General features: G+C 49.2%; 1 protein-coding gene across 1 annotated transcript in view; it reads left to right on the top strand.

Moving 5' to 3' along the window:
• LOC107113621 (tumor necrosis factor receptor superfamily member 21-like) overlaps positions 1–25,547 on the top strand; it is a gene marked incomplete at its 3' end in the record, with an annotated part of 48,772 nt that overhangs the window by 13,002 nt on the left and 10,223 nt on the right. Inside the window, exons 2-3 of the mRNA XM_015414967.1 lie at positions 15,358–16,012; positions 21,122–21,628. Coding sequence (XP_015270453.1) covers positions 15,358–16,012; positions 21,122–21,628 — 1,162 coding nt within the window. The remainder of the gene's footprint in view (positions 1–15,357; positions 16,013–21,121; positions 21,629–25,547) is intronic.

Here is a 25,547-nt window from a genome sequence, read left to right as displayed (position 1 = left end):
GGGGTCATGTAGTCCAACCCCCTGCACAAAGCAGGAAATTCACAAATACCCCCCCCCCCACACACACACCCAGTGACCCCTGCTCCGTGCCCAGAAGATGGAAGAAACCTCCAGGATCCCCGGCCAAACTGGCCTGGAGAAAAATGGCTTCCTGACCCCAGAGTGGCGATCAGCATTTCCCTGGGGGTGTAAAAAGGGGCCACGAGAACTAAGCACTGATGCAGCCCTTCCTGCCCTCCCTCTCATGATCTTCTTCAGTTCACCGAATCCGCATGGCTGTCAGGCGGCCGTGGAGCCATCTCGGAACTTTGTTCTGTTGCTTCAGACCACCACGGCCGCCCACCTGGATCGCTCCCTCCCTTGTCCGTGGTGTGTAAGAATGGCTTTCAGGTGAGCGGACAGGTTGGCTCATAGAAGCGAGGTAGGAAGTTCTCTGTCTACTTCGCTTGCAAGGTCGTCTTCGTGATTTTTGTCTCGCCCTCCCTCTCCAGGCCATGTTTTTATTTCCTGAAAACTGAATTGGTTTCTGAAAGGTCAGCCACACCCAATTGTGAAATTTCATTTTTGCTTCTGAAGACAGCTGAAGATTTGAAGAACTCAAACGGCCGTCTCGTCTCCTTAGCATGGTACCTTGCTTGGCTCGTCTTTGTTTCCAAACGTAGACCTTCCCCCCACCGCCCCCAAGGTTGATCTTATTATTTTATTTAATTCATTTGTACCCCACCTTTCTCTCCAACACCCAGTACGGATGACATTGTCCTCCTCTCGGTTATATCCTCACACCAGCCCTGTGAGGTAGGTTTGTAGGGTTGCCAAGTGTTGGTTTTTTGATAGTGAGATATAGAAAAAATTGGTATTTAGCAGAGATAAAATAGCTTAGCAGAGCTAGAGTAAAATAATTCAGAATCAAAGTCCATGTGTGATTAAAATAGAAAGTTTTTACTAAATTCTAGCATAGGGAAGGGTAACTGGGATGAAAATAACAACGGAGCTAAATAGGCTACATCCTTACACTACAAAGACAAGACTAGAAGAGCGTTATGGCTGCTCTTCTTTCTTCGTCTTGAGAACTCCAAACAAAGACGGGAAGAGGAGCCATAAAATGCTAAAACACTTTGACACTTTCGTCCCAATCAAACTCCTAGATCAGGGAGAATTTTCCCGGGCTTGTACTCCTAAAACAGCATTGGTTACATGAAACACATGTGACTTCCTGTGAGCAACACAAACAAACATTTAACCCCAGATATACTGAGTGTTTTTAACTTGTAATACCCAACACCAAGTCCTACCTTCATAATAGTGGGGGAGTCCTGTAGCCTGTCTGGGAGTTCTTCTGTGCGTGAAGCGTGCACACTGCAGTGACGTCACCCGGAAGTGATGTCATGCTGGGCACATTGCTGGGCGACGCTCTAGCAATCTATGGTACCATAGAGTTTTCAGGCTGGTTGCTAGAGTGTCGCGCAGCAACGTGCCCAGCATGATGACGTCACTTCCGGGCGACGTCTTCATGCCGGGCATGTCAGCCCGATCTGGCCACTTTGGGGGTCGGGTTCCCCCCGCCAGCCAGATCCGGACCGGGGGGTTGCGGGCCCTTTCAGCAAGACCCCCCCCCCCCCGGGGACCTGGCAGCCCTATAGATTTGGCTGAGAGAGTGCAACTGGTCCAAGGTCACCCAGCGCCACTTCCGTGGCACGAATGGGGATTCGAACATGAATCTGCTGGATCCGAGTCCGACTTTCTAACCACTTCACCGCATTGGAGCACCCCCAGGGAAATCCAAAAACTATTTTAAAAATTGGGCAGGAGTAAAATCTCCCCCTTCCCCCCCAAGGATAGTGACACCTGTGTATTGCAAATGTTTCCTGGGAGAAAATAACTTTGGGTGACATTTCTCAGTGCAGCCTGACAATGGAGGAGAAAGGGATGGAAGCGTGAGGTCAGTATTGGAAAACGTGCCATTGAAAAGCATTTCACGGATAATTCTGAGAGTGGAAATGTCTCATAAATAGGGTTTCCCACAATTCTAATATTTTAATGGATCCCCCCCCCCCAGAAGAGACCTCATGGGAAGGGGGACTCATCTTTCTTCTCCTACAAAGGTTTCTGGACTTTTATATTTAGTGTAGTGGTTAAGTGTGTGGACTCTAATCTGGGAGAACTGGGTTTGATTCTCCACTCTTCCACTTGCAGCTGCTGGATGACCTTGGGCAGGCCATGTTCTTTCAGAGCTGTTCTCTCCAGGGCAGTCCTCAAAAGAGCTCTCTCAGGCCCACCTACCTCACAGGGTGTCTGTTGTGGGGAGGGGAAGGGAAAGGAGTTTGTAAGCCACTCTGAGACTCAGAGTGAAGGGTGGAGTATAAATCCAATCTCTTCCTCCTCCTCCTCCTCCTCTTCTGATACTCTGCCCTACTGTGACTTCCTGTCTATGACTGTTCCGACTTCTTTGATAAACTGCACTTTTTGATTTCATCTTTTCCTTGCTGTTTGCTTCCTTAATTGGGACAAGCTGATGTTTTGTAGTGTGTGTGTGTGTGTGCGTGTGTGTATTTGCAAGACAAAGAATCAGCTACGGAACTCAGGTTCTGTAAATGATGAGTTCTTTGATCACCCAGAAGTTCTGTCCCAAGACTCAAGCAATGTTTTGTGAGACTTCGCTTAAAATGCACTAAGACCGAGAGCCAGTGTGGCATCACGGTTAGAGTGTCGGACTAAAATCTGGGAGGCCTGGATTCAGATCTCCACTGGAAGCTTGCAGGGTGACCTTGGGCTAGTCACACATCCTCAGCCTCACCTACCTTGCAAGGTTGTTGTGAGGATAAAATGAAGGAGAAGAGAATGATGTCAGTGGCTTTGGGTCATCGTTGTGGAGAAGGGTGGGGTATGAATGAAGCAATAATAGGAGCAGGGGGAGCAGAGGAAATAGTTATGTCTTACACAGGAGTACTCCATTCAAATCCCGTGCAGTTAGAGTGGACTAACTTTGCATTGGATTGTGCAGCGGGTCATCTAGCATTTACTGAAAGGTGCCTTCCTGTACAAATGGGAAGTAGAAAAGAGCAAGAGCACATTAAAAGACTAACAAAATATGTGGCAGGGGACGAGCTTTTGTGAGTCACTGCTCACTTCTTCAGAGACAGCTGAAATGGGAGTCCATCTGTCCTGTTTATTGGAAAGTGGAGTGATTTCAGATGCCAAACGACATTAGCAGGCAAATGACAACAGCAGGCGTGATTGGATTTAGGTGAGATTTGCATAGAGAAATCAGCATATAAATTGAGACAGGAAACCCAGGTCTTGATTCAGTCCAGGTGGCTGCATTGCCTTGAGTTTCAATATCAGTTGCAATTCAGCAGTTTCTTTTTCTGATCTCGCGTTGAAATTCCTTTGTAAGAGAACTGCTGTTTTTAGGTCAGCGACTGAATGTCCTGGAAGATTACAATGTCCCCCCGAGTGGTTTTTGAGTGTTGTGGTTCCTAATGTCGGACTTATGTCCATTAATTCTTTGTCAAAGGGACTTTGTCAAAGAGACTTGCCTGTTTGTCCAATGTTGAGGGTGGAAGGGCACTGTTGACATGTGATGGCATAAATCAAATGGGAAGTGTTAACTCAAGGATGCTTTGCGCATTGGTGTGCTTCTGAAATTTGGAGTGGATGCAGCAAAACAGGCTTTGGAAACCTGCATGTCATGTGCATAACACATGTTTAGTTGCGTACATTCCTCGTAGCTCCCTGGGCAGTGGCTGTTCAGACGCAAACCCTGTTTTGTTGCTGTGTAACGTCTGAACCAATTCTGGGTCAGGATTAGGGGTTTGGGATAGGACTGACCTACAGTGCGCTCTAAAGTACAGAGTAATTTAGACAGGGAAAATATGGAGGGTGTTCGTTGCATGGTGCAGAATCACACCTCTTCCCCTCCTGAGCTCACTTAGAGAACCCGAGTTGTAATTGGGATCTCCAGAATGAGTTTAGGGGGTTGCCGATCTGAAGCCGAAAGTGGGGAGAGGGTGGATTTTCAGGCAAGAAGGGAGACGGAGCTGGAGCTGCAGAGGTCATGCAGTCCACAGTCAACAGGTGGTACCAGTCCTAGTTGTCCCAGCAGAGTTAACTGTGATGAATATCTCCATTGCTAAGTGACCTGCTTAGGAGATTTATGGCCACTTTCTATCTGGGACTTGGTTCAGGTGTCAACACTGCTGGTTATAATTAAAGTGTGTTTAGCTAGCTCCTTGGGAGGAAAGCGATGGCGAATCTAAACAGCATGATAAAAAATAGAGACATCTCCCTGCCAACAAAAGTCTGCATGGTCAAAGCAATGGTATTCCCAGTAGTCATGTATGGCTGCGAGAGTTGGACTATAAGGAAGGCCGAGCGCCGAAGAATAGATTCTTTTGAACTATGGTGCTGGAGAAGACTCTTGAGAGTCCCTTGGACTGCAAGAAGATCAAATCAGTCAATCCTAAAAGAAATCAACCCTGACTGTTCCCTGGAAGGCCAGATAATGAAACTGAAGCTCAAAGACTTTGGCCACCCAATGAGAAGGGAGCCCTCACTGGAGAAGACCCTGATGCTGGGAAAGATTGAAGGTCAAAGAAGAAGGGGACGGCAAAGGATGAGATGGTTGGACAGTGTCAGCGACGCAACGAACATGAAATTGAGCCAACTTCAGAGGACAGCGGAAGACAGGAGGGCCTGGCGGGAGCTGGTCCATGGGGTCGCGAAGAGTCGAACTCGACTGTGCGACTGAACAACAACAACAACAAAAAAGCTAGCTGTTAATCTTAAGGTGGAAAGCCGTGGCCTGAACAGTGTTTTATCTTCGAAAGGTGACAGCTGACACCTTCGGTTCTTCTGCTTGCATTCCTGTGGTTCAGGGGACCGATTTCTGGATTGACCAGTCCCTCCAGTTAACAGGACAGCCTGAAGTTCTAATCCTTTAATGTTATGGTTTCTCCCTCTTAGTTAACATATTGCAACTCCGGCTTCTGATTTATCTCCAGATCTTTATGAATCTGAATTTATGACAACCTGGTACCCTCTTTTAAGTTATATGGCAGAAAACGGCATATTTTCCAAGAATCCCCAATACAGAACTGTTTTATATTTTTGAATTCTGGTTAAAAAGTTATTATATGATTTAATTGTTTGCTTTGGTGAAAATGTTGTAATTATTATATAATTGCACAATAGGATAAAGGATTGTATGATGTTGGGAACTGATAAAATAATTTTTAAAAAACACATTGCAGCTGATTCCCAGCTTTGGGAACTGGGAATTGTGCTCCGTTAAACATTCAGTTTCTTGCAGTCCATAAGCCAGGGGTCCCCGGCAATGCTCCCTGTAAGCTGTGGATTCGTGTGAGCAAAAATTCAACTTTGTGAGCTACTGGCATTAAAGCTGTGAGCGGGAGATTTGGCTCCTGCATGAATCAGTTTGCTCTGGAGCCATCCTTTCTGAGCAAAGGCAAAAATGTGTGAGCCGGAGGCTAAAAAACTGTGAGCTAGCTCACACTGACTCAGCTTAGAGGGAACACTATTCCCCAACCTTTTTGAGCCCGCGGGCACCTTTTGTCATTCTGACACAGGGTGCTGGGCACAGCCATGAAACAGCACCAGCAAAATGGATGCCTCAGAAGGCGGAATTTCCTGCCTTGTGCAGGGGGTTGGACTAGATGACCCTAGAGGTGCCTTCCAACTCTATGATTCTGTGAGTCCAGGGGCACCTTTAAGACCAACAAATTTTAATTCATATTCATATAAACTAAGCTTGTAATTCGCATATCAGAAGCATTGCAGGGCAAAAAACCCCGCCTGCTCCATCTTTCTAAAAAGATTTAGTGGCCACCGGGAAAGGCCACCCATGGGCACCACGTCGAGGACCCCAGACATAAGCCACAAGGTATAGATAGGGGCTCTGGGGCAAGTGATGCTCTGTCTTCTTGGTGCTTGGGGGGGGTCAACAGTGGGAGGGCTTCTAGTGTCCTGGCCCCACTGGTGGACCTCCTGATGGCACCTGGTATTTCTGGCCACTGTGTGACACAGAGTGTTGGATGGGATGGGCCTTTGGCCTGATCCAACATTGGCATCTCTTATGTTCTTATGTTCTTAAGATACGGCAGCGCTGAACACTGAACATCTTGTCGATGCTTACCAGGGTGAAGCCGTGCTGGTGGGTGTTATTTTGAGGCGCTCAGCGTTCTCGGTTTTGTGTTTTCGTTCCCCGTCGAAGACCACAAAAAGCATTGTCTTCTAAGCCACGGGGGCGTGAAGCCGTATTTGTTAAGCTAGCTGAAGTGTTCCCCCCCCCCATCTTTTGCTTCAGTCGTTTGAAAGGCCGTCGCACAAGTCTCTGCTGAGTCTGCAATATTAGGCTGCTGGCAAAAACACCCCCGGTAGAACACAAACAATGTGTGCACTATCTGGTAGCTGAGAGCTGGCCCCTGGGCAGAGAGGCAGAGGGGAGTTTGGTTTGGGGAGAAAACAAACTTGAGTTAATAGCAACACTGGGACATGAGCTAGCACAAACAAGGGAATAAATGAACCGGCTCCCTGGGGTTGTGGCCAGTTGGAGCAGGTTTTTTGGGGGGGGGGGGGGGGGGGGGAGCCAGAACCGGCTATGGCTTGCCTCCTTCCACCTAGTTGCTTCCTCCACCCCGTTGCTGTGCAAGAGATGCAGGTGAATAGGCAGGAGGAGGTTGGGAAAGTCTAAACGGGTGTGGGGATAGACCAAGACGGGGAGCTGCGCTAGTCTGTCTGTAGCAGCCGAAAAGAGCCAGAGTCCAGGAGCACCTTAAAGGTAAAGGGGTAAAGGTTCCCTTGCTCGAAAGCCAGTCGAGTCCGACTCTAGGGTTGCGGTGCTCATCTCCGTTTCAAAGCCGAAGAGCCGGCGCTGTGCGAAGACGTTTCCCATGGTCATGTGGCCGGCATGACCAGAGGTCATTTCGGGGGGGATCGCAGTTCCCCCGGGTGAGGTACGGGGGGGGCACATGACGAAGCCCCCCCTGCTTCCGGCCGCCCCGCTTCCGGCCCTCATTCAGCCAGGAGGAGGCAGGAGAAGAGGGAGGGTAAGTTGCTTCCTCCATGCCTCTCCCCACCCCTGCCTGCCTTGGGCCAGGGAGGGCCTTCGCGGGGCTTCCTTGCAGTCCCGCCGGCCTTGCAGGTCCACCGCCGGGCCCCTCATGGGGCTCAGCAATGGAGTTGCAAGGCCGGCGGCAGCAGCCAGGACCGTTGGGGGCGGGGTGTGTGGCCTTATGACACACTTCCAGTGATGTCAGGGGGTGTGGCATATGCTAATGAGTTATGCTAATGAGTTCCCCTAGCTCTTTTTTTACGAAACGACCCCTGGGCATGACTAAACACCAAGGCGCACGGAACGCTGTTCCCTTCCCACCGGTGGAACTAGAGACGGGAGCTCACTCCGTCATGCGGCACACTCGGGTCTCGAACTGCTGAACTACCGACCTTCCACAGCCTGCAGTTCAGCGTCTTAACCACTTGAGCCACCGCAGCTCCCTTAAAGACCAACAAAATTTGTGGCAGGCTAGGAGCTCTTGTGAGTCACTGCTGACTCAGGGTGTGAGTCACTGCTGGTATCCCTAGGCGTGGCAGTAAGGCAAAGGGGGTAGGGGATGAATCAGGGTGGGCAAGGGGAGCGTGTGAAGGGAGACATTCTGAATCCAAAGATGGTGGGGGAACCTGAGGCGGTGCCTAGGATCGGGGAAAACAGGATTCCCCTTCCCCCCGTGAGTTCTCGCAAGTTCCCTCTTGTGTATGTGTATTCACGTAAATGGAGCTGCATTATATTTAATACACTCTCAGCTAAAAAAAAATGAGCCCCTCTGATCTTGGCCAGCTACCTTCCTCCCCCCCCCCCCTTTTGCTGCTTCTGATGATGTTGCATCTAGGTCAGGGCTCCCCAACGTGGTGGCCGTAGGCACTGGTGCCTTTCCTGGTGCTCACCAGATGTTTTTAGAAAGTGGATTGGAGCCATGTGGGGCTTTCCCCAGCAGAGCTTCTGATGGACCACTGGAGATCTGATTGGCTGTGCAGGTTTTTGAAAGCTGCCACTGCAGCACAAAGATCATCACAGTGTGACGGAAGGTCAACTGCGGCTGCCATTTTGTGTGGCTGGTTCCACCTCTCCCAGCAGCTGTTGTGTGGCAGCAATTTTGTGGTTGCGCCTTCCATGCTTTGTCAGAAAACCAGAGGCTCAGAAACGTTGGGGACCCCTGGTCAAAGTGATACTTTGTCCCGGCGTGATTTTTGTTCTCTTCCTTGAAGTGAGAAAATCCTCACCCTTTTCTCTCCTTTTTAAAAAATTCACTGTGTGGTACATCCATATTGGCCTATGTTGTGATGCTAACCAAGCTAACTGGATTTCCGAAACACAATTTCCCCTTTTTTTCTGGGAGAACTTCAACCTTCTAGAAATCTCTTGTTGTTAAAAGTCCCAAGAAGCTGGGAAAGAGAGTTCTGCCAGTGAAGGAGTGTGAAATCCATTACAGCTTGGCAAGAAAAGAGAGTGGACTGCCTCCATCTTGTCTTGACTGACCAGCTTTATTAAACATATATTTTGTGTTTGTGAAGGACAACAAGGAGTAGAGTGCCGGGTGTGCAAGCATGTTTGTGTATTTCCCTGTAGGCAGCATAGGACAGGTAACTGTAGGATGTCAAAACAAAAAGGAATTTTTTTTGGTCTGAAAGACAATTCTCCTCATGCTCCCATGAGTAGGCTGCGAGAAGATGGCGTTTTGGCTCTGACTGTTTCTCCCAGGATGGCAGCTGAAGAGAAACTTGAATGCGTCTCCTCCGGTGGAGGAATTGTGAGGGAGGACCAGTTGCGTCCTCCATCTTGATTTCTTTTCAAGGTGACGGACTCCCTGATTGCTGTCGTTTGGTCAGTCTGGCTTGCCTTTTTTGAGCTTGGCTCATAAACTCCGTTCTGAAAAAGGTCAGGCTGTGGTGTTCTTCAAGATGGAAAGGTTTAGGAAGAGGGCAGGTGTCTAGCTTAACAGGTGAGCGCATGATGGCAGAAAGAGAGGAAATACAAGATTGTGTTCAGTCCTTTTTTTTTTTACTCCTTTGTTCTTCCAAGGAGCTCCAAGCAGCATTATATACATACTAGAAAAAAGGCCCATTGTGGAAATAAATACAATGGCCTCTAGAAAGAGACTCTGGGCGGGTGCTTCGGCCTTGGACACTCAGTGTCAATTTGCTGTGGTGACCTCAGCAGGGTATAATGACACTGAGTCCACCATTTTCTCCAGAGGAACTGATCTCTGCTACCTAAAGAACAGTTGTAATTTTGAGTGATCTCCAGCCCTCACCTGGAGATTGGCAACGATGGTTCCCCAGAAGGGAATGGTTGGTTTGGAGGGTGGAGTCTATGGCTTTGTACCTGTCCGAGGTCCCACGCCTCCTGAAACCTCACCCTCTCCAGGCTCCATCCCTCACATCTCCTTCGCAGCCAATCATCAGCCTACCTTTATTTGCCCCTCACTCTTCAGCTTTCCACCCCCCACACACCTGCAGCCTCTCCCATGCTCTGAAGCCCTGACTGCTACGTCACATTGGCTGTCATACGGGGCACACCTCAGCAGCATATAAGGATACAGAGCCCATCATTTTCTCCAGGGGAACTGATCTCTGCCATCTGGAAAGCAGTTGTAATTCTGAGTGATCTCCAGCCCTCACCTGGAGATTGGACACATTTTACCTCAGAACAGCAAACTGTTTAGAATGTTAGAGGCAAAAGCCAATCAAGTTGCATATGCAAACGACCTCTGTGTTCCGAGGCAAAGGCCAACGAGGCTGCATATGCGAATAACCTCTGTGTTCTGACTGGCTATGGGGGGGGAGAGGAACAGCAAACTGTTTAGAATGTTGGAGGCGAGACTCAAGCAATGCAGCCAGTGGATAGGGACAGATTCTGAGTGACACACCAGGGCGCCAACCAATTCCGGAACGTGTGGAATGTTCTAGAGAAGTGCCACCGCCATTTGGCTTTTATATATAAGGGAGATATTTTGCCATCCAGACAAAGCCAACTTATGGTGACCCCATGGAGTTTTCAAGGCGAGAGACATTCAGAGGTGGTTTACCGTTACCTGCCTCTGCATAGCAACCCTGGACTTCCCTGGTGGTCTCCTGTCCAAATGCCACGGCTGAACCTGCTTAGCTTCTGAGATCTGCTGAGATTGGACTAGCCTGCATTACATAGCTTTCTCCATTCAGCCTCACAACAAACTTGTGAGGTAGTTGAAGTTGACCAAATGAGTAACTGGCCCGAAATCACCTGGCGTGTTCCACTGGAAGCAAGGATTTGAACACAAGTCTTCCCAGACATAGCCTGGCACTTAACTGCTACACCACACCAGCTGTCTATGAGTGTTGTTAATCTAGAGCAGGATGGATATGAAATATATTATAGCCAGGGGTCATTTCGTAGAAAAAGAGGTGCAGGAGCTCATTATCATAACTTATTTGCATATGCCACACCACCTGACATCACTGGAAGTGTGTCAGAAGGCAACACCCACCGCTCAGGCTCCACTGGTCTGTTTTGGATTGCTAGCTATTGGGGGGGGGGAACGTGCAGATCTGTCCTTGCAGAGGAGGGAGAGCTTGTACCTGAATAAAATTTGGTCTTAAAGGTACCACTGGACTGTTTTGGACCGGGGGCCCGGGGAGGGGCTCTGCAACTTACCTGGCTGCTTCTTGCTCTGACTGAGGGCTGCTGGGAGAAGGGAGGGGGCTTGTTGCATGTGCCCGCCCCATGGGCTCTTTACTGCCGGAGCTCCGCTCCTGTGCGCTCCTGCAGGAAATGACCCCTGATTATAGCTAAGAATGTGGGGTCTCCTGCTGTGGTGGGAGACCTCCTGGCAATCCAGTCTCTGTTGCCCGCCAGAGCCTCAAAGGTCTCCTTTGGGGGAATGGGGGTGGGCATTATACTAGCATGTGATGTCACTTCCAGTTTTTACCGGAAGTGACATCATGGTGTCAGGGCATAGCTTGAGGATTTGCCAAGGACTCAGGGTTTAATCATAGAATTCTAGACTGTCACACTGACATAACATCACTTCTGATTTTTGGCAGATGCGATATCGCATGCTGCTGTAACGCTAGCCCACGTATACCCACCCCACATACCCTCCCGGGGTGCCAGGCCATGGGCTGGCATCCCTAGTTATGTCCAACCTTTGAAATACCATTTTCGGTTTGAAGAAGTCACAGGGTGTTCTGGCACAGAGAGAGATCTTTTTGCCTTTCAGCTCGCTCGGAAATATCTCCTTGGGTTTTGGCAGCTCAATAGAGTCTTGTCAAACAGAAGACACTGAAGCATCATTGTTTATGTTGTGTGCTGTTGCATGGGAGCATATTGTCTTTTTGCAGGTGGAAGTGTCGGTATGAGGCATTGTTGTCTGGCTTGGATGTGGCCCAGTTTGCTGCGCATAAGCACATGGGAGCGCGTTGCCTTTGGCAGTAGCTTTTTATGAACTGCTTTGAAGTGTGTTTTGTGCAGGTTTTTGTTCATCAATTATGCAGCAGGGCAAATATAATTTCTGCTAAAGCAAGCAAAGGCAGCTCAGCTAGTAGCTACTCTGCACCAAAACTGATGCAATGCTGTTGGCTTCTCCGTGTATATTTCCCCCCCGCAGCATCATGTTTGGGGATTCTTTTATAAAAATATGTCTTCCTTGGCTGACTTCCCAGAACGGGTAGCAACTGAAGAGTGGGAGCATATATAATACGGCAGAGCCACAGAAATCCCCCCCCACCCCACCCCCCACCAGTTAGAAGAAAATGAATCTGCCTTATCCTAAGATTCATTTTAGGGCTTAATTTGTTCTTTCCCAGAGTAATAGCTGATCCGCCATGTCCTTTCTATTAAATGTAACTTTGAGTTACTGCGTTTGTCCTTCAGGTTTTGTCGTGCTACTGAGGTGCTGAAAACTGTTGTGTATAATTTACTCTTTCTTCCCTGTTGAAATTATTTTCTTTTTACTGCTTTCCCGATTCACTTGTTGGGTAACTTCTGCTCATGTATGCTTCTTATAATTTACCTCAGCTTGCAAGGGGGAATGGTATGTTACTTCTACCCCTTCCCTTCTTTTTGGTATAATAAATAGCCATTTCAATGGCACGCTGAAGACCAGCACGTTTTTATTGTAGCGTACATTTTTGCAACCTGCAGTCTGTCCTGTCGAACCGATCAGCAGGGTGTCCGGGTAGAGGTTCGGCCATCGGTCACCCTGACGGCCATTCCTCTCTGCGTATGTACCTGACTCTGCTTGCCAGCTGGTCACTCCCCACACCATAGAAAGTCTCTTTTTTTGGTTGGTTTTTTTCTTTCTTTCCATATGTGCACATGTGCCCCTGGAAGTCATAGTGATCTCTGGTGACTGACCCCTATTGGGAGCCTGTGGGATACTCAGAGATAGCTGAATAAAGCCTGCCCCCGCCTCCCGCCTCTGGTATTCCTTGGAGGCCTCCCTTCCAAGTACTTGCCAGAGTCCAACCCTGCTTCGCTTCCGAGATCTGACGAGATCGGACTTGCCTGGACTATCCAGGTCAGGGCGGCACGGGAATCTTGAAACATCATCACTTTAAGAGTACACCGAAGATTTTTACTGAATGGTGTGTGTGTATCCACACTTCAGCTGTAATGAAGTGGTAAATGGAAGGTATATCGGGGGTGGCTACAGAGATGCCCGAAAGCAAAATCCTTGCTCCTCTGAGCAAAATTATTAGGTGCTATAATTTAGCCATTGTTTGCTGGATCCCCCCCCCCCTTAAATTTGGCTGGAGCCAGGGCTATTTTGGGGCAGGAACGCACAGGAACGGAGTTCCGGCTGACTCCAGAGTTGGCCATGCCCAGCAGGAACTCATTAGCATAATAGGCCACACCCAACAGCAGGAACTCATTGGAATTGGCTACATTAGAGGTGTGTGGCCTAACATGCAAAGGAGTTCCCGCTCCAAAAAAAGCCCTGGGTCTTGACAACAAACAAGGTAAACAGAATAAGAAGCAAAAGGTGGGTGTGGCTGGATGACCACACTTCTGGTAACACGGGGGTGTGGCCTCATAGGCTAATGAGCTGTCAGGGGTGTGGCCTAATATGCGAATACGTTTCTGCTGTTGGGTGTGGCCAATTATGCTAATGAGTTCCTGCTGGGGTTTTTCTACAAAAAAACCCTTGGCTGGAGCAAACCCATCGTGAGTAGGGTTCCCAGCTCCAGGTTGGGAAATACCAAGAGATTTTGAGGGCGGAGCCTGTAGAGGGTGGGGTTTAGGGAGGGGAGGGACAGGACATCAGTGGGGTCTAACACCACAGAGTCTACCTTCTAAAGCGGCCGTTTTCTCCAGGGGAACTGACCTCTGTAATCCCAGGAGATCTACCAGTGACTCCCCTGGAGGTTCTCAACCCTGGCAAATCTCCACGCCACAGCTCATATTGGTCAGGCCACTTCTGACAAACAGCACTGTGAAATGTTGAAAAATAATGTGTTTTACTACCCGTCATGGATGGATGCCCCCTATTTAGTCCAATTGGTCAGTAATCGCTGGGTGTCGTGTATTCAAAGCTGCCTTGAATGCATGATATGTTGTGAAACATCTAATTGAAGTGCAATGTGAAGCTTCGTCCTGGGCTGGGATCCAAATCCACCCAATCGTGTTACTAGCCCAGGAAGCACCTAACCAATCACTTTCTAGCAAGCTCCCTGAGCGGGAACATCCGTGATTGGTCCTTATGCGAACAACCTTATTGGTTGGTATTTGTACAGTGGGTGTGGTTACATTAGCCGGGGATGTTTAAAAGCAGGACAGCTGCAATGTAAAGGCTGTTCTGGCTATCAGATGTTGATCCGTGTTGGAGTTGTGTTCGAGTGAAAGAATAAAGCTGTGTTCTTGCTGAATCACTGTCCGACCTTCTTTGTTAAGCGAGCGACTTAACACTGGGGTACCAGGAGAAAGGAAGAGGGCGAGGCAAAGACACCCAAGTCTCTCCCTGTGTATACCACACCTTAGTTTGATACGGAAATGTGTTCCTGTGGCCGTCTAGAATGCAGATCGCTAGTGAATAGGATGAGCTTCAGAAGATCATAACTCTCGAAATCCCAGCTTTTTTATTAGAAAGCACATTTTATGTCCATGGAGGGGCACGCAGCTCAGTGCCAGAGCCTCTGCTGGGCACGTAGAAGACCCCAGGTTCAATCCCCAGCATCTCTGGTTAAAAGAATCAGGTAGTAGGTGATGAGAAAGATCTCTACCTGAGACCCCAGGGAGACACTTCCCAGCCTGAGTAGGCAATACTGACCTTGATGGACCCATGGTCTGATTTGGTGTAAGGCAGATGTGCGTGTTCACGGCTTTCTATCCTGTGCTGGATGTACCTTTGAGCGGCTAAGCTGGAGAGTCTTATTTCTATCAGATGGAATTGACTTTTTAACGGAAGAAGAGTTAGGTTTTTATACCCTGCTTTCCTCTGCCCTAAGGAATCTCAAGGAGCTGCGGGGGCTCAAGTGGTTAAGACGCTGAACTGCAGGCTGTGGAAGGTCAGTAGTTCAGCAGTTCGAGACCCGGGTGCCGCATGATGGAGTGAGCTCCCGTCTGTAGTTCCAGCTCCTGCCAACCTAGCGTTTCGAAAGCAAGAAATTGCAAGTAGATAAACAGGGACCACTTCGGTGGGAAGGTAACAGCGTTCCGTGCGCCTTGGTGTCTAGTCATGCCGGCCACATGACCACGGAAACGTCTTCGGACAGCGCTGGCTCTTCGGCTTTGAAACGGAGACGAGCACTGCAAACCTAGAGTCGGATTCGACTGGCTTTCGAGCAAGGGAACCTTTACCTTTACCATTTAAGGAGTCTCAAAGCGGCTTGCGGTCACCTTCCCTTCCTCTCCCCACAACAGACACCTTGTGGGGTAGGTGGGGCTGAGAGAGCTCTGAGAGGAACTGTGACTGGCCCAAGGTCACCCAGCAGGTTTCATGTGGAGGAGAAGTGGGGAATCAAACCTGTTTCTCCAGATTCAAGTCCACCACTCTTTACACCGCGCTGGCTCTGAAGAGTAGCTTTTGCTGTTCTTTACTGTAAGGAGTCACAAAGCAGCTTGCAGTCTTCTTCCCTTCCCCTCCCCACAACACACCCTGTGAGGTAGGTGGGGCTGAGAGAACTCGGAGAGGACCTGTGAGTGGCCCAAGGTCGCCCAGCTGGCTTCATGTGGAGGAGTGGGGAATCGAACCCAGTTCTCTAGATTGGAGTCCATCGCTCTTAACCACTACACCATGCTGTCTGATAAGCAGCGCCAGGCTGATTTGGTTTGCTTGCGTCTGACGTGCTTTGTGTTTCGCTTTTCAGGGCTTCATGTTGTTCAGCGCCACCGGTGCTCAGTCCAAGTTGACGTCCGAGCAGAACGCCATAAGCCCCTCCTCCGGCACGTACAGCCACTTCGACCGGGCCACGAACAGCGAACTGACGTGTGACAAATGTCCCGCGGGGACGTACGTGTCCAAGCACTGTACCAATACGACCTTAAGGGAGTGCAGCGACTGTCCGAGGGGGACCTTTACAAAGCACAAAAACGGGATTGAGAGATGCCACCCCTGCAGGAAGCCTTGTAAGCGGCCGATGGTGGAGAGAACGCCTTGCACGGCTTGGACCGATCGCGAATGCGCCTGCCCGCTCGGCCGCTTCCTCGCCAACGACACCTGCAACCTCTATTCCGAGTGTCCCATCGGCTGGGGCTTAAAAAAGAAAGGTACCGACACGGAGGATGTCAGGTGCAAGCCGTGCCCTTCCGGCACTTTCTCTGATGTGCCTTCTAGCGTCCTGAGATGCAGAGCCTTCACGGACTGTTCCAAAAAGAAAATGGTGGTGACGAAGCCGGGGACGAGACAGACGGACAACATCTGTGGCCTTCCGCCCGCCCTCCTGAATGCCGCTGGGCTTTCCTCCCGTCCAGAAGAGGAGAAAGAGCACCCCAAGGTTGCATCTACCACTTCCCTTCCCAAAGGTAAATACAAAGCACGTCCGAGAGCATTTGTTGTCTGGGGCCGTTGAGCATGTGTGAAGTTGGCCGGTTGGGAGGGCGCCAGCTGCCGCTCTAGAATGGCCTCCCTAAAGAAGCCCTTCGGGCACCTGCCTAGTTTTAGACAAAATGGCTGCTGCCTCATTCTCCACGGCTAGTTTCACATCGAGGCTTTTTGTCCCCTTCCGCATGCCGTAGAAACGATGTCCTGACTGGTAGGCGACCAGCCAAGAAGAGGAAGGAGGCAGCAGTACCATTTATGCGCGCACACGTGTGTTTTAAAAAGCTCTGTGGCTGAGTAGAAACATTATGTATTTGCTTTATCTGTAGTTTGTCCGCTGCTCTTTCGGACATTATCCTGTGTGTTTACAAATGTGTGTTCCGAATGCCAGCAAATGCTGATGAAGGTGGCTTGGAGCAAAAAAAAGCATTTTAAAAAAAGAGCAGTCTATCAAAATCTCGATAAAGCCATGAAAAGTCACAACTGCCATAGGACCAGTGTTCTAGTGCTAAATCGCTCACCGTTCCACTCCTTCACAGCTGGCGTATTAAAAAAAAAAGCCTCTGATTGATTTGGATGTTAAATTTTTTGATAAAGACTTTAAAAAAAAAACCCTGGCTGGGTGTTCTACACTGTTTTATGTACAGGTATTTATTTATTTATATTTATTTATTATTTATCACTTTAACTTTTACCCCGCCCTCCCCGCCAAGGCGGGCTCAGGGCGGCTTCTATAAAACTGATAAGCAATATACATGTTACAAATGATAAAATACAATAAGTCATTTAAAACACAGACAAATCAATTTAAAACATAACTTCGATGGCGATAGAAATAAAGTGCAGTTTAAGGACACATTCAGCGGTGCCACCGCGCTGGGTCGTGCTGGCTCTGAGTTCACACCGGGCGCTGCTGGTAAGACGCTGCGCCTAACGGAATGCCTGCCTAAAAAGCTCTGTTTTCGTGGCCCTGCGGAACTGTGACAGGTCCCGCAGAGCCCTGATCTCTCCAGGAAGCTCGTTCCAATAGGACGGCGCTACGAAAGAGAAAGCCCTGGTCCTAGTTGCCGTCAACCTGACTTCCTTTGGGCCAAAGAGGTCCAGGCGGTTTTGGGATCCTGATCGCAGTGCTCTCTGGGGAACATGTGGGGAAAGGCCATCCCACAGGCAGGCGGGGAGGGTGGAATATAAATTGGCACAAAGAAGCAAACGAATGAATTTTCATTCAGTCAAGGAAGCCAGGGCCCTCAGTCTTGAAGACCTGAGCATGATTGTTAACAATAGGATGTTTTGGAGGACGTCAATTCCGAGGGTCACCATAAGTCGGAAGCAATGCTCCCTCTTAGCTGTGGAGTCTTGTGAGCAAAAATTCTACTTTGTGAGCGACTGGCACTAAAGTTGTGAGCGAGCGATTTGGCTGCTGCGTAAATGTGCTCTGGAGCCCTCCTTCCTGAGCAAAGACAAAAATGTGTGAGCCGGAGGCTAAAAAACTGTGAGCCGGCTCACATTAACTCAGCTTAGCGGGAACACTGGTCGGAAGTGCCTTGATGGTGCATAGCCCAAGATTTATTTATTCATTTGTACCCCACTTTCCTCCCCCCAGTAGAGACCCAAAGCAGCTTACATCGTTTTTTCTCTCCTCCACTTTATCTTCACAACAACCCTGTGAGGTGGGTTATTTTGCTTTGGTTTACTGCTCTCTTGCTTCACTCGTCAGACAGCGTCTGCTCCTGTATGCTCCCCAAATACCTGTGAGGCAGGTTAAGCTGAGTTGTGTAACTGGTCCAAGGTCACTCAGCAAGCTTCCATGAGTGGGGATTTGAACCTGGGTCTTGGATTCTGACCACTCTACACCACTCTAAGATTAACCTTTCCATCCTTAGGAAGTCTTGGCTTTCAGTTCTAATGACATGAGGTGCCATGATATTAAAAATAATTATGCCTGCAATCTACCCACTGTCTTTGATCAAAGGTCTTAAAACATCATCCTGCGACTATTAAAACATGGTGTAGAGTCTAAGGCTGCCGTCAGACGAGCAGTTTGATCCAATGTCATTGCTGTTTCCTGCCAGGTTTAAAGTGCACGATCAGACAGCAACATTTGCCTCCCGTTCCCTAGTCGTTGGCACCCGGTTCTGCCCCGTCCTCGAATCAGAGTTAATAGGCATTGGGGAAAGTCCAGTCTTTACGGATGCCTGCACTTTCACCCTGCATTTCTAGCTGTCTGAACTCCCCTGTTGTGAACTGAAGACAGTTGGGAAGTGTGAACATTCAGTTCCATCTCTGCCTTTAATTTCTTTTCTTTTTTAAGTTGTTGGCCCTGTGTGCATAAGTGCATGCGCACCCATAAAACCAACCGGACAGCGCGCTCCGTGGTTGACACGCTGCACTCCTGGACGATTGACTGTGGAATGAGCACACCGTGAAGCTGCCTCAGGGTGTGCTGTCTGATCAAACCTTCCCGCTACAAAATAAACCTGTGCACTTAGAGGCACAGCCAGAGCGCACCAAGCCTGTCATCTGACCGCAGCCTAAGAATCAGTCTGCTCATATAGCTACACATTTTTAGGCGAAGTAAAATCCTGCCAACCTAGCAGTTCGAAAGCAAGAAATGGCAAGTAGATAAATAGGTACCACTTCGGTGGGAAAGTAACAGCGTTCCGTACGCCTTGGTGTTTAGTCATGCCGGCCACATGACCACGGAAACGTCTTCGGACAGCGCTGGCTCTTCGGCTTTGAAATGGAGATGAGCACTGCAACCCTAGAGTCGGATTCGACTGGCTTTCGAGCAAGGGAACCTTTACCTTTTAAAATCCATGTACACAGAGTATTTCCAACCTCTGCTCAAGAACCATGATGGGAATGTCCCAAGGTTAGGCTTTTCAGACTTCTCCATTTGGGGCGTTTCTATCATGCCTTGAAAAATCATCCCCCCTCTCTCCCCCTCCCCATACCACCCCTGGTTTTACTGAACATCCTGTCTCATGAAGAATTCTATTGAAATTCAAAACATTTAATGGTACATGAGGGTAAGTTAGAATCAGATACAAACAGGGTCTAAGATGAATAAAATCAGATAAAAACACAATCTAAAAGGATAATTAGAGTAATATCAAGAAAACAATGCCAGTTTGGTGTAGTGGTTAAGTGCGCGGACTCTAATCTGGGAGAACTGGGTTTGATTCCCCACTCCTTCACTTGGAGCTGCTGGATGACCTTGGGCAAGCCATATTTCTGTCAGAGCTGTTCTTGAAAGAGCAGTTCTGTCAGAGCTCTCTCAGCCCCACCTACCTCACAAGGTGTCTGTTGTGGGGAGGGGAAGGGAAAGGAGATTGTCAGCCGCTCTGAGACTCGGAGTGAAGGGCGGGGTATAAATCCAATCTCTTCTCTTCTTCTTCTAAAATCAAAATCAGACAATTATTCATTGGCTTTACCTACAAAAGGATAACCCTTGTGCAGTACTATAGCCAAGTACTTAGCCACTAATTCCGTCAATCGAGAGGATTTAGCAGCAAGTAAATACTGGGTAATTCTTCCTGGAGAACCAGAAAGGTTAGAAATAACAGGATCAAGATATTGCTGACGAATCATACAAAACATAGGACATAGCTCTCCTGCTCAAGTTTAGCGTTGGACAAATACTTATGTTGAACGTGTATATTCCTCCTTCTTTCTCGACTAATTCCCTAACCTGTTTGGAATACTTTGAGGAGTTATTTAGATTCTTTAATGAAGAATTCTTGAAAACACGAAAATTTTGCTCACCGTTTTGCAGTACGTTGACTGGTCCTAACAAAAGTTACCACCTGACTTCTGGCGTTGGGCTTTTTATATGCAAACTCTTACCTGGAAAGAATGAATTGGAATTTTCCTTAGCTAGCCTTGACATTGATATTCTGTAGTAACCAGGAGTGCTCCGAACGTGCTTCAGGTAGACCATCCACTTAAAAAAATGCTTTTATGTAAAACTAGAAGTTGTTTTGGAACTTAACAGAAAAGAGCACTATATTGTTAAAGATTTTTAATATTTCTTCCCGGGTGGGGGGTAGGGTATTGCGATGTTACAGCTGTTAACCAATCAGTGCTGTGCACAGACGCCTCGTGCTACAGATCTGTAGAACTGGTTTCCTCCAGGCTCAGTCCTAGAGGGAATTTCTGACTATAAGGTGGTAAGTGAGCTTCCAATGTGAAGTAGCCCCCGATTTTATGTTCATTTTATTTTATGTGATAACCTTTTTCTAGATAATGTCAGCTTATATTTGGGGAGGGGCTGTGGCTCAGTAGTCGAGCCTCTTGCTCTGCTTGCGGAACATTCCAGGTTCAATCCCTGGAATCTCCAGTTAAAATGGACCTGTGAGTTAGGTGATGGGAAAGACCTCAGCATGAGACCCCCAAAGAGCTGCTGCCAGTCTGAGTAGACAATACTGACTTTGATGGACCCAGGGTCTGGTTCGGTATAAGGCAGCTTCCTGTGCGTTCGTATGTCCGAGACACTAATTGGATACTTAGGCTGTCTTGGCCAAGATGTCCTCCTGCATCTGAGATCACGCCACTTCCCAATAAACAGGACAGATGGACTCTCATTCTAGCTGTCTCTGAAGAAGTGAGCAGGGCCTCACGAAAGCTCGTCCCCTGCCACATATTTTGTTAGTCTTTTAAGGTGCCGCCAGGGCTCTTGTTCTTGGTGTAGTGCCAGTTTGGTGTAGTGGTTAAGTGCGCGGACTCTAATCTGGGAGAACCGGGTTTGATTCCCCACTCCTCCACTTGCACCTGCTGGATGACCTTGGGCAAGCCATAACTCTGGCACAGCTGTTCTTGAAAAAGAGCAGTTTCTGTCAAGAGCTCTCTCAGCCCCGCCTACCTCACAGGGTGTCTGTTGTGGGGAGGGGGAGGGAAAGGAGTTTGTAAGCCGCTCTGAGACACCTTTGGGTAGTGAAGGGCGGGGTATAAATCCAATCTCCTCCTCCTCCTCCTCCTCCTCCTCTTCTTCTTCTTCTTCTTCTTCTTCTATCGGCCAGGATTTTCTCATTGAATAGCACGCAGGGCCTTAAGTTTGCTGCTTCTGCTCTTAACGTGGTGTGTGTGCTCTGCAGGTGTGAACTCTTCAGCTTCCAACCTCTCCGCCACCCCAACGCCAAACCCGTACGTCAACATGGTGGAGGCTGCAGGCCCTGGCAACGAGACGTTGAAGAACGAGTCGGCAGAGGCCAACGCGACGGCTCCAGAGCATCCGAGGCTTCTGAACCACCAGCAGATCCACTACCACCAGCACACCACGTCCATTCTGAAAATACAGCCCGCCCTGGAGATGAGTGGCAGCGTGAAATCCAGCATTCCTTACAAGCCCCCTAAAAGAGGGCCTCCACGCCAGGCCGCCCACCGGCATTTCGATATCAACGAACACTTGCCGTGGATGATCGTGCTGCTGCTGCTGGTGGTCCTGGTGGTGATCGTGGTCTGCAGCATCCGGAAGAGCTCGCGGACCCTGAAGAAGGGGCCCAGGCAGGATCCCAGCGCCATCGTGGAGAAGTCGTTGGTGAAGAAATCTTCCACGCCGGGCCCGAGCAGGGAGAAGTGGATCTACTATTGCAACGGGCATGGTGAGTAACAATGGCGGAATGCCACGGATGGAATCCGGAGAACTCCGTGATGTTGTTAATGCCGTAAAGCGTGGGTCCCCAGCGGGTTCCTGCTAACACCTTTCCTGGTGCTCAGCCAGTGTTTTTAGGGAGTGGGCAGGGCCAGGTGGGGCTTGTCCCCAGCAAGCCTTCCGATTGGCTGTGCTACTAAACGGCATCCCTGTTAAACACAGCTTCTGGTTTAAATGCTGAAGAGCTGTTATGAGAGTTTTGCATAGCCTTTCTCCCTGACATTTGTGGCTGGCTCCGCCTCAAGAGGGGCTGCGGTGGCTCAAGTGACTCACACCCTGAGTCAGCAGTGACTCACAAGAGCTCCTAGCCTGCCACAAATTTTGTAGGTCTTTAAGGGAGCTGCGGTGGCTCAAGTGGTTAAGACGCTGAACTGCAGGCTGTTGAAGGTCGGGAGTTCAGCAGTTCGAGACCCGAGTGTGCCGCATGACGGAGTGAGCTCCTGTCTCTGGTCCCAGCTCCTGCCAACCTAGCAGTTCGAAAGCAAGAAATTGCAAGTAGATAAATAGGTACCACTTCACTGGGAAGGTAACAGCGTTCTGTGCGCCTCGGCGTCTAGTCGTGCCGGCCATATGACCACAGAAACATCTTCGGCCAGCGCTGGCTCTTCTGCTTGGAAACGGAGATGAGCACCGCATCCCTAGAGTCGGATTCAGTTGGGTTTTGAGCAGGGGAAACCTTTACCTTTACCTTGACCTTACCGCCTCAAGAGCCAATTTGGTGTAGTGGTTAAGAGCACGGGCTCTAATCTGGGAGGACAGGGTTTGATTCCCCTCTTCTCCACATGCAGCTGCTGGCATGACCTTGGGTCGGTCACAAGTTCCCTCAGAGCTGTTCTCTCAGTCCCACCCTCTCACAAGCAGTTCTCTCAGAGCTCTCTTAGCCCCACCTGTCTGTTGTGGGGAGGAGAAGGGAAAGGAGATTGTAAGCGGCTCTGAGACTCGTGAGTGAAGGGCGGGTATAAATCCAGTCTCTTCTCCTCTTCTCTCCTATGGGAGCCATTCTGTTGTTGCACCCACCACCATAGGTCAGAATTGAAAAGTTGCCTGCAGGCTCAAAAAGTTTGGGGGCCCCTGCTGTAGTGACCAATATGGGATTCATTACCGTATCTGATTCTACTGACAGCCTGAGGGGGTGGGGTGGGGGGAGCGCTCCCTCACTTCAAGAAGAGGACGGGCAGCCGTTTTATGGAGCCGCTCCGGCTTTGGACTTCCTGCCTTGAACAGGGAGCTGAACTTGGCGGCCCCCTAAGAGTCCTTCCGGCCCTGCGACTCTATGACAACAGATTGGTCTTACTGAGCCAAGCCGTTTTAGAAGAGAAGAAGAGATTGGATTTATACCCCGCCCTTCACTACCCAAAGGTGTCTCAGAGCGGCTTACAAACTCCTTTCCCTTTCCCCTCCCCACAACAGACACCCTGTGAGGTGGGTGGGGCTGAGAGAGCTCTGACACAAACTGCTCTTTTTCAAGGACAGCTGTGCCAGAGCTTGTGACTGACCCAAGGTCACATCAGCAGGTGCAAGTGGAGGAGTGGGGAATCAAACCCGGTTCTCCCAGATTAGAGTCCACACACTTAACCACTACACCAAACTGGCTCTGGCTTTTAGATGCTGATACAGTGCAATATACCATTTTGTATGTCCTCTGCTCATTCTGTAGGATGGGAACCGTTAGGCTTGATAGGGTTCTAGACCTGTGTCCTCCTTGGATAGGTGGCGTCCCGCTGCATACGACTCGTGCTTGTATAGTGGGTTAAAAAAGGGGGGGGAGAATCGCTTCTGTGTTTAATGTCTCTTAAAATAAGATTTTCCCTTTGTTGCATAAACAGTGTTAATGGCGGCCTATCAAATCTATTGTGTACCTATTTTTGGAATCTTTGTTGTTAGAGTCAGTATATAGAAAAAAATGTGCCCTTTAAGGCTAAAGGAACTGCTCAGATCAGGATTAATCTGGATTGCATCACAGTGGGCTAGAGGCCTATACTGGCACGGCTCGTTCAGGACCTGCTCCAAAGGAAAGCGGCGCAACTTCCTCACTGAAAGCCGCTCGCCGCACCCCTGATGTAACAGCGGTCTGCCAAAGTTGTTTGCATAAAGGGTGATCTGAGACTGTTCTTCCTGTTCTGCCAATCCTGTCCTTAAGCAGATTAGTTTTGTGGTCTGAGGGAAGAGAACATAACACGCTCTGGGGGAGAAGGAGAAATCCTTAAGTTGCATACGTGTTGTTCTCTGGCCGGGGTTTTTCTAAGCTTCAGACACAAAAAAGGAGAAATCCGATTGGCAAGGTATTAAGCGTGGCTCGTACGTTCTTTGCAGTGTTAACCCGGTGAGTTCTCTGTAACCTTCAGGCACCTTACATGGCATCATTATGACAAAATTTAGAAGTGTAAAAAAAGAAGAAGAAGAGATTGGATTTATACCCCGCCCTTCACTCGGAGTCTCAGAGCGGCTGACAAACTCCTTTCCCTTCCCCTCCCCACAACAGACACCCTGTGAGGTCGGTGGGGCTGAGAGAGCGCTTTCCAGAACTGTCCTTGAGAGAACAGCTCTGAGAGAACTTGTAACTGGCCCAAGGTCATCCAGCAGCTGCAAGTGGAGGAGTGGGGAATCAAACCCGGTTCTCCCAGATTAGAGTCTGCGCTCCTAACCGCTACACCAGAGTAGCTCTACTGAGGTGATCGTCGGCTGATTCTCTCTGCCACTGGCTGGCTCCCCTGTGACCGGTGGGAGCCACTCGGCCTGCAGATGCTGTTGACGTCATTTCCCGAAGTTCACCTTGTTACCGTAATGTCACTGTGTTTCTCCTTAATTCCGTGTGTGAGCAACATCGGCATACCCTTCACTCAGTACGTGAGCAACATCCGCATACCCTTGTTTCAGTGCCTGCCGCTGCGCGAGCAAAAAATGAAAAGAATCAGTTCTGTTTACAAATCGGTCCCCCATCCCGGCCGTGAATATGTAAACAGCAGCCAAGCCCAGTCCCGCAAAGGCTCCCGTTGCTGATGCGTCTCTTCTCCGGCCTGTGTGCAATTTGCGATGTGTTGCGTTCCAACAATCTGCTCGCCTGCGGTGACAGAGAGAGAGCTGAAATCTCGAGGGTGCTTTTCGTTTAGCCACTTAACCATCGGAGCAACTGTTGCGTGTGTTGTGTTTGGAAAGATCTCAGCTCAAACATCTCACCGTGCTGGGATTTGAGCGCATGACGCGGCCTTTTATTTTTAAACCTGCCGGGAGTGCTGCTTGGAGAACCTGGTCCCTGAATGACGGAATCGTGCCCTAGATGCCCTTAGGACTGCGTTCCCTCTAAGCTGAGTCAGTGTGAGCCAGCTCACCGTTTTTTAGCCTCCGCCTCACACACTTTTGCCTTCGCTCAGGAAGGAAGGCTCCGGAGCAAACCAGTTTATGCAGCAGCCAAATCACTCGCTCACAACTTTGAACGCCAGTGGCTCACAAAGTATTTATTTATTTTATTTATTTATTTATTAAGATTTATACCCCGCCCTCCCCACAGAGCGGGCTCAGGGCGGCTTACAAGGGGCAGAGCCCCTATAAAACAGATAAAAGCAATAAAACATTAATGACAATTAATAAAAATTATACTCAGTTTAACAAGAGGGTCTCCGGATGGTTCTCCAGGGTGATGTTATCCTATAGCTCAACCAGGTAAATCCAGTGGCCACGCAGAAATTGTGGCAGATCTTCCTGGGCCATCCTTAACCCGATGTTGTCCACCTCATTGGTGGCGGTGGTAGTGGTGGCCCCTATGTGAAAGCATGGCGGAAGAGCTCCGTCTTACAGGCCCTGCGGAATTTTTGCTCCTAAGACTCTACAGCTTAGAGGGAGCATTGCTCTGCAGGGTCTTGTCTGGAGAA

The sequence above is a fragment of the Gekko japonicus genome, unplaced genomic scaffold (assembly GCF_001447785.1).
Source record: "Gekko japonicus isolate JY-2015 unplaced genomic scaffold, Gekko_japonicus_V1.1 scaffold4120, whole genome shotgun sequence".
NCBI lineage: Eukaryota > Metazoa > Chordata > Lepidosauria > Squamata > Gekkonidae > Gekko > Gekko japonicus.
This window is presented reverse-complemented; position numbering and strand designations above follow the sequence as displayed.